Source organism: Capsaspora owczarzaki (assembly GCF_000151315.2).
Source record: "Capsaspora owczarzaki ATCC 30864 unplaced genomic scaffold supercont2.7, whole genome shotgun sequence".
Taxonomy (NCBI): Eukaryota; class Filasterea; order Ministeriida; family Capsasporidae; genus Capsaspora; species Capsaspora owczarzaki.
In genome coordinates, this window is record NW_011887298.1 from 1,524,254 (window position 1) to 1,533,084 (window position 8,831).

An 8,831-nucleotide genomic window follows, 5' to 3' on the forward strand; every position below is an offset into this window, starting at 1 on the left:
GGGATTCGAGTTGAAGCTGTTGCGTGGTTGGTCACAGCGGGGTGGCTGTGTATCGCTGCCGGTTTGGCTGATCTGTTGAGCAAGAGGGCAGCCTGTTTGTAGGTAGGTGGGCAAGCAGCGAGGCGATTGGTCCAAACACCCTGGCCCCATCGGCACATGTGTTGCCAGATCACACGTCCTGTTATGCTTGCCAAAGGGGCGGGCGAGACGCGAGTCTGGTCTTTGAGCGAGACTTCAGGCCGTGGCAGATGGCTCGTGTCTCGGCAGCGTTTTGGCAAGAAGGAGAGAGCCACTGGAAGGCGAGCAAAAGTCTCTTCATGAAAGGATGGACAAGGAGGGGGCGGAAGCGGGGGTGGTGGCGAGCTGGACGGCTTACTGGGACAAGTCGGGTGTCACCCTTCCAAACCGCGCCAGGGGGCAATTCGATTTAGCCAGCCCCCTCCATCTCCTCCTTTAATGGGCTTGTCCTCTCAGAGCATTAACGGCAGGAGGGAGGGGGCGGAAGAGGCCGGGGGGAGGGGGCGATGGGTCACTTTTGACCGCGCTCTCCCAAGGCGAGCTCTGCGTCATGCACTGCAGGCAAAACACCAAGCCGCCTGTCAAAGCAAAACACCACACGCTGATTGGATTGAGCTTGGTGGTGTCGACAGGTGTCTCCACGGACGTCAACACGTTCCGCGTGCGAGATAATCATCAAAATCATCAAGGTGTCAGTGCACTCTGTCCCGATCATCCACAGACACTATCACGGAGTCCAGCTCCCTGTGTGTGATTGTTCTCGTTTTCAAACGGATTTTACAATTTACTGGCGCGCTCGAGCGACCAAAATTCGCTGCACTCAGTCATTTTGCGCGCGCTGAAGAATCTGGGAAGAACACCTCCTTCGATTGCTCGCCATTCAACCTATTCGGTAGGTGCTCTTGCTCGTTCATGGTGCGCATGACATGTCGCCCTTTCTGATGCCGGCGGAGTTGCCTCGACGCGGCTCGCGCGAGAGCCAAGCAATCGCTGCGGTTTTTGTCGTGTGGCTTCTGGAACTTACTGTAACGAACTTTTATGGTATTGATCGACCATTGGACTTTTGATTTTACAACAGGTCAAAACAACTTGTTGTGATGCCGCGGTCCCGCCGCACCTTGCTACACAATGCGACCGCGGCTTGCTTTGTGGCTGCGATTTTGTTGGCCGCGACGACCAGTGCTCTGGCGGCGTACTCGAGCGCCTCCCAGAAAAAGATGCCAACTGCTACGACTCGCGCAATGTGGGTGTGGGAATCCTGGTCGACGCTTCAGGTCAAGGAAAACGTGGCACCGTTCCTGGACTTTTTCCAACGGCCGTTCGGCCACACCGAATACGCCTACAATCGCATTCTCCTGTCTCCTGGCGCGGCAGCGCTCGTCACAGACCAAGCTGCGCTGCGGTATTTTATCTCTCAGGCGCACCTCCGAGGCATTGCTGTCGAGTACCTCGATGGCCAGAACACTTGGGCCCAGGATGGCGGCAAGGCCGTCGCCAAGGCGTTGTGCAACACGGTGCTGAGCTTTAACACTGGCACGACGACGCAGGAAGACGACTTTGACGGCATCCACCTCGACATTGAGCCGCACACGCTGGGTGCCATTTGGCGCCAGAACACAGGCGCCGGCAAGGACGAGTACAACGACAACCTCGAGGACAACATTATGGAGGTCTATGCCTCCTGCCGCGCCAGCATTACCGCACAAGATCCCAAGGTCACTCTTGCTGGCGACTTTGGTGACGACTATAGCTACCATGCGACCGATCTCTGGGGCGACATCATGTCCCAGAAGGTCCACGACTACGTCGCCATCATGAACTACTACGACGACCAAGCCAGCTTCATTAATGGCGAGGACGGCATTGGTGGCCTGGTTCAGAATTTGAAAAACTCCAAACTGCCGCTTCTCTTTGGAGCAGAGACCATCATGCCCCCTTATGCTCCCGACAAGTCGTCGTTCTGGCAGGAGGGCTACGGCCACATCGAGAAGCTGTTCCAGAACGTCTATCCCACGTACCGCAGCTCTGCCAAGTTTGCAGGTTTTGCCACCCATCACTACAACTCTTACAAGCTAATGTCGTATGACCTGGTGGGAACGCTTGGCCAGGAAGCCTTCCCAGGAGGCGCCCCGTACGGTCCTGGCTCTGGCGCAGCCACGCGTTCTGCTTCGGCTGCCTCGATTGCGTCCAAGCGGTCTGCGTCAGTCGCCTCAACGCGCTCTGCATCGGCAGCCTCGATTGCCTCAGCCAGATCTGCGTCGGGTGCGTCAATCGCCTCTGCATCGGCTGCTTCGACCGCTTCGACCAGATCTGCATCAGTTGCGTTCGTTGCGTCAGCAGCGACCAAGGCATCCATCGCCTCGGCTGCTTCAGTCGCGTCCACGCGAACTGCGTCGGGTGCGTCAATCGCCTCTGCATCGGCCGCTTCGGCCGCTTCGACCAGATCTGCATCAGCTGCTTCGGGTGCCTCAGCCAGATCTGCATTAGCCCGATCTGCGTCAATTGCATCAGTAGCCGCCGCCTATGCCACCGCCTCTGCCTCGGCTGCTGCCACCGCCTCTGCCTCGGCTGTCTCAAAAGCATTAACCAGAGCTGCGCCTGTCACCGCCATTGCCTCTGAATCGGCTGCGTCGCTTGGGCTCGCCACGTCTGCTCTGTCGGCGACCGTTGCACCCACGGTTGCCGCGTCCTCAGCCTCACATGCGTCCGCATCCGTCGCTTCTACGGTCTCCACGAATCTGCCGCTCTCGACATCTCTTGCTTGCACCGCGACTGCGTCTTCAGCGTCACTTACAGCTGCAGCAAGCACGTCTTTGTCATCTCGTGGTTTTGTTTCCAGCGCTGCAACTTTAGTTGCGTCAACCGCGCCTGCATTTGCTGCATCTGCTGCATCCTTCATTGCGGAACTCAACGACGGCTCCCCATATTGGTCTTCGGTTATTGTGATTGCTGCTGCGATTGCTTCTGTCGCAATGATTGGGTTCATTGCCCTTGTATTCATCGTGTTGCGCCGCCGACGCTTGCAGCGTTCAGTCATGCCACCAAAGGACCCCACTTACCAGAAGGCTGTTGAACTGCCGTACTCGCATTCGGCTCGATCTCACGACGAGGAGGACGTCCCACCCGACGCCTCGGCCGCTCGAACACAGCCAGAACCGCTGTGCCAAGTCATCTCGACGAGTTCTTCCGAGATGGCCGACGATCACGCAGACGCGTCTGTTCCCATTGGCGATTCTCGTCGCCTATGTGAATGCTTGACCATTGTGAAGCACCTGGCAAGTGGCAGCTTCAGCGATGTCGCGTTGGGCGAAGTCTCGTTCAGCGTGTTGCCCCCACGAGCCCAAGCCCTGCTTGAGCCAACAGTCTCTGAAACGGTGCAAGTTGCAGTCAAGTGTCTCATGTCCGACCCCGACGAGAAATCCCGCCAAGACTTTGTCAGCGAAGCGAAATTGATGGCGTCGTTCACGCATCCGAACGTCGTCCACCTGCTTGCAGCGCTAGTAGAGTCAGAGCCCTATCTCGTTTTGCTCGAGTTTGTGCAGTATGGCGACTTGCGCAAGCTGCTGCAAAAGTCCAAGCTTTACTCCCTCTGGTGGACACAAAACGAGCAAATTCACACCATTCGCCAGATTGCGCTGGGCATGGAGTATCTTGGCACGCTCAACTTTGTACATCGTGACCTCACAGCACGCAACTGTCTTGTGGGGCAAGGAATGGCGGTCAAGATAACCGACTTCGGGTTGTCTCGCAAACTCGTCTCTGATGATGATTGCGATCGTATGCAAACGCTCGGCAAACTTCCTGTAAAGGTGGGTTGATGGTGTAGAAAGGTTGCTTCCTGCTCGCGGTTTCGATACTCATCACATTGATCTTGCAACGCGTTAGTGGATGGCGCCAGAAACAATGACATACCGAAAGTGCTCGTCCATGGCGAATGTGTGGTCGTTCGGGGTAACAGCCTGTGAGTACAACCGATTCCCATCGGAAAGTTTGTGCGTGCATCTCACGTGCGTTGGTGCGTGTTGGTAGGGGAATGCTTTAGTTATGGTGCAACGCCGTACGGCACGATGAAAGCCATGGAGACTCTGGCTCATGTGGAGGCTGGGGGTCGACTGCCCATGCCAGAGCACTGTACAGCGGAGCTGTTTAGCCTGATGCTCAGCTGCTGGGACATGTCGCCTGAGAAACGACCGACCTTTGCCCAGCTTGTCAAAGCTCTGACAGCCCTTCAGGATGGGACGACGATTCGCGAAATCGGTGCAATGCTGTGAAAGTGCAGATGTGTTTCTTGGTGCACGGTGCTTCTTGGTCGCGCTGTGATTCTCATTACACCCCAACCCATTTCTGTTAGCTCAGTACTTAATTTACTCCATATGTATCTACCGATGGCTCCTTCTCAGGTGTGACAGTTGATGTTGGTTTATTACACTTCCTTGTTTGATGACTTGCTCAAAAGTAGGAGTCGCGACTCGAACGAATGTGCGAGAAGGCTATTCTTGGCACTCTCCATCAGCCGCGATCGAGCGACTGTTTGCCTTGTGCTCCTCGTCTTGATGGGCAATGATACAAGTTTGATTGCGCAAAGTTGACTGCAAAACCCAAGTTGGTTGTTTGTTCAGGTGAAATTGTGTCTTCAAAGAAGGATTCAAACTTCAATTTCTATATGCGGTAAGACTAGTGACAATATGGTCCCGTGCCAAACAAATTCAATGAAATAGGCCTCATAGAAATGGAAGTCGAACAAATCAGGGTGATTGTCATCCTTTTATTTTTTTCTTTTTTCGTTTTTTTTTTTTGGGTTTTGTCGGTGCTCCATTGGGAACGAAGGTACGTCAAGGCGCATATCAAATCCAAAGAGCAACCCGCTGTTCTTCTTTGATAGTTTCGGTTCATCTTGCAGTTGCACTGCTCAGCGATAGAGCGGGTGTGCAGCTGAGTCTCAGCCCTAAGCGATCAGCACACAATGCATTGCACTCGTTCCTGGCCGCTCGCTCGCTGTCTCTCTCGCGCGCTGACCCGATGATGTGTTTTGCTGCAGCACGCAACAAGCACCGAGCAGAACAAGGGGCAGGAGGAGCAGCCGTGTCCTGCGACGGAATAGAACAAGCAAGGGAACATAGAAAAGCAACGAAGAAACGAACAAAACACACAAAGAAAAAACTAAGATCTTCCAATGCTGACAAGATCGAATTGATATCGTCCCTTTTCCGCCGCTCTCTTGATGGCTACCTGTCAACGCGAGCAGTGGAAGTGATCAGGAAGAGAGCGCTTGGAGTGGACACACAGGTGCAGTGGCAGCGCGCTACAACGAGGTGTGATGGACCCGCGTGTCTCCCTCTATCTGGAACAGTGCTTTGGGATCCATCCATCTGCACACCGCCGCCATTCAGCACTTCGACGTTGCGGTTTGCGGGCGAGTGTTTGTTGGAAAGTGCGAGCTTACTTTGTGCTGTACTATCACCCAAAAACGTTTTTTACATCGCGATTTGTTTTGGTTAATTCAGTCTCCATCTCCGTGTGACGACGGTTAGTTCGCCCTATTTCACATGTGGGGTGTGCGTCGGTGTACCCTACATCGGAAAATGATGAGGAGCGGGGACGGGAAGAGAAGTGTGCGTGTGGGGACCGCGTGGATGCGGGAAAACATCGAAAAAAAGCGCGCGCTTTGGATTGAATTTTTCCCGCCTTTTTCTCTCATTTCCACAGTTCGACGCCCCCATGGCTCGTTCTACTCGTGCCTCGTCCCCGCCGTCTTCGTCCGTGAAGCGAGTCACACGCGGCAATGTACTATCCCGATCATTAAATTTCGACCCCCCCTCTTTTTTTCACTTTTTCGCCCTCCCTGGGACCTGTGTTGCTTTCCGTCTCGCCCGCGGAATGTTCATTCATGGTACGGTGTACCAGACACATTTTAGAAGTGAAGCAGCGGGCTGGGAGTTAAGATTCGAAGCGAGAACAGACAAAAATGAAACTCAAAAAAACAGAAAAAGAGCGGATTTTTTGCCCAATTTTCACAAAGCATTACATGGCACACAAACAACGTGTCGCAGCGCCTTCGCTCCACTTCAGTACTTGGTATAACCACCATTGGCATCTATCACAGCTTGAATGCGGCGCGGCATCGATGAAATGAGATCGCGGCAGACCTCTGGCGTGAGCACTTCTTCGTAGACCGCTTGGAAGCGTTCCCACAACGCGGCCTTGCTCTTGATCTCCCTCTCCTGGTAGATCTTGTTCTTGACCATGTTCCACGCATTTTCGATGGGGTTGAGGTCGGGAGAGTTCGCAGGCCAGTCCAGGACGGTGATCTGATTGGTTTCGAACCACTTCGCCACATCTTTTCTTTTGTGACAAGGGGCATTGTCATGCATGAAAATCATCTCGTTTTTGTTGTTCCACACGCGAATGCTTGCTAGCAACTCGCTCTCCAAAACTGAGAGGTAGGTGTCGCCGTTCATGACGTCGCCGACCTCGCAGAAAAGCGAAATTCCGAAACGAGAGATGGCGCCCCAAACATTGATATGGCCACCGCCGAACTTGACCGTGCCCTGCACGCATCGATCGGTCAACGTTTCGCCAACCAGACGCCATACACGACCACCGTTGTTGTTCCTGTAGAGATAGAGAGCAGTCTCGTCGGAGAAGACGACCCTCAGCCAGTCATCGACGGTCCAATGCTGATGAGCGAGTGCAAAGGCCAAGCGTCGCTCTTTGTGTGTCTCTTTCAAGAGGGCTTTTTTGACCTTCGCTCCGTTGACAAGTCCTGCACCATGCAGCACCCTTCTTATCGTGCATGGAGAGACACGAACTTTGGACAATGTGCGCATAGTGGCGGCCACTTCGGGTGCGGTGTCGGACTCATCGAGGAGGATCTGTGCTACAATGTTGTTGCGGTGAAATGACTTGAGCTTGCTGGGGCGACCGGGGCGGGGGCTGTCGCTCGTCGTCGCCCTTCCCGAGAAACGTTGGGTGATGCTGATCACTGTAGAACGTGGGAGGTGAAGCTGGGTGGCGATCTTGTTGTAGGAGAGGCCAGCATTTCGCAACGCGAGCACTTGACCGCGGACGACCTCCCTGGGCATCTTGTCCAGCACGGGCAGCGGTCTTTTTGGTGAAGTTGGACGCAGCCATACCGGGGGCTGTCTGGGAGCCACGCGGGACGTGGACTGACTGCGTGTGCGAGTCATGCGCACAAAAAGACTGAACCCAAACCAAAATTTGGGCGGGAAAAGTGAATTTTTTGAGTTTCCTTATATTTTTTATTTTGCTCGCTGCTGCTCTGATATGACTCACAACCCCCGCTCCCGGTGTTCATCAGACGTTCGGTACACCGTACCATGAATGAACATTCCGCGGGCGAGACGGAAAGCAACACAGGTCCCAGGGAGGGCGAAAAAGTGAAAAAAAGAGGGGGGGTCGAAATTTAATGATCGGGATAGTATCCCCACCATCGCCGCCGAAGCCCACTGTCATCAAGCCGAGTAGGGAGGTCATTCGGTCGAACGTGTTGGAGCTGCACAAAGCCGGCCTCTCCTACCGCCAGATCGCCGACCAACTCGGTCTCCTTTGGCACACAGTGCGTGCAATCCATGTACGCTACTCGGCGAGGGGCGGGACGCAGGATTCGCCGCGATCTGGACGTCCGACCAAGGTTTCTTCGACTGCCGCCGTAAACATCGTGCAGCAGATTAAGACCGGAGATTCGCACACAGCTACCGAAGTCGCCGCCACCATGCGCAAATGAAGTCTCTGTGATGTCACTACAGATACGATCAGGAACGTGCTGCGGCGGGAGGGTCTTTTTTGTGCGGCGAAGGTCAAAAAAAGCGAGGCTGCTGCAGCGTCATAAAGACGCCCGATTTGCTTTCGCCCGCGCTCACGCCAATTGGACCGTAGAGGACTGGTTGAACGTCGTTTTTTCCGACGAGACCGCTCTCTACCTGTACAGGAACAACAACTCTGGCCGTGTGTGGCGTGTGTGGGGTGCACCGCTCGACGACAGGTCGGTCCAGGGCACTGTCAAGTTTGGAGGAGGGCACATCAATGTGTGGGGAGCGATTTCGCGTTACGGCATCTCCTTCTTCTCCGAGCTCGGCGACCGCATGAACGGCGACGTCTACCTCTCCGTTCTGAATGAGGAGTTGAAAGACAGTCTGGCCGCTTGGGGAAACGACCCAAACCTGATTTTCATGCAGGACAACGCGCCCTGTCACAAGCGGAAGGACGTGATGAAATGGTTCAAAAACCAGAACCTCACCCTCTTGGAGTGGCCTGCGAACTCCCCCGACCTCAACCCCATCGAGCATGCGTGGAACATGGTCAAGAACGCTGTGTACAAGCAGCGAGAGATCACAAACCAAGATATGCTCTGGGAGCGCTTCCAAGAGGTCTACCACAAGGTCCTCACCGTCGAGGTCTGCACCTCGCTCATTTCATCCATGCCGCGCCGCATCAAAGCAGTTTTGGATGCCCATGGTGGTTATACCAAGTATTGAAATGGTTTGGTGGGGCTCATGCGTCCGTATGGTGTTGTGTTTGTGAAAGTTGAAAAAAGAACGCCAAAAAGTCCCTTTTTTGGGCGATCGCGTTTTGTCCCTTTTTGCATCCTTTCTCCTTCCCCCGTCGTACCAGTCATCACCCCTCCGCTCCTCTCACTCTAAACACATAGAAGGTACATATATACATGCAGTAGAGAGGGAAAAGGGAGATTTGTGGTCAAAACGGTCGCAGGGCGGGGTGAGGAGTGGAAAAAACACGCGATGTAAAAAACATTTTTTGGGTGATAGTAGTCTACGATGGCGCAGGCGTAGAAC

At 54.4% G+C, this 8,831-nt stretch overlaps 3 protein-coding genes across 3 annotated transcripts; 2 read left to right on the plus strand and 1 right to left on the minus strand.

Annotated features, from left to right (window-relative positions):
• Nucleotides 1-1,235: 1,235 nt before the first annotated feature.
• Nucleotides 1,236-4,364, plus strand: CAOG_04955 (hypothetical protein; the record flags this gene model as incomplete). Its single annotated transcript, XM_004347656.2, has 4 exons — nt 1,236-2,415; nt 3,052-3,827; nt 3,904-3,979; nt 4,048-4,364. 4 exons carry the CDS (start codon nt 1,236-1,238, stop codon nt 4,287-4,289), a joined length of 2,274 nt encoding a protein of 757 aa, XP_004347706.2. The 3' UTR covers nt 4,290-4,364.
• A 1,719-nt stretch (nt 4,365-6,083) lies between these two features.
• CAOG_08841 (hypothetical protein) lies at nt 6,084-7,100 on the minus strand (the record flags this gene model as incomplete). The annotated part of the gene is made up of 3 exons (XM_011272180.1): nt 6,084-6,360; nt 6,418-6,695; nt 6,828-7,100. 3 exons carry the CDS (start codon nt 7,098-7,100, stop codon nt 6,084-6,086), a joined length of 828 nt encoding a protein of 275 aa, XP_011270482.1.
• A 658-nt stretch (nt 7,101-7,758) lies between these two features.
• On the plus strand, nt 7,759-8,513 carry CAOG_08842 (hypothetical protein; the record flags this gene model as incomplete). Its single annotated transcript, XM_011272181.1, has 2 exons — nt 7,759-7,769; nt 8,021-8,513. 2 exons carry the CDS (start codon nt 7,759-7,761, stop codon nt 8,511-8,513), a joined length of 504 nt encoding a protein of 167 aa, XP_011270483.1.
• Between the last annotated feature and the right edge of the window lie 318 nt (nt 8,514-8,831).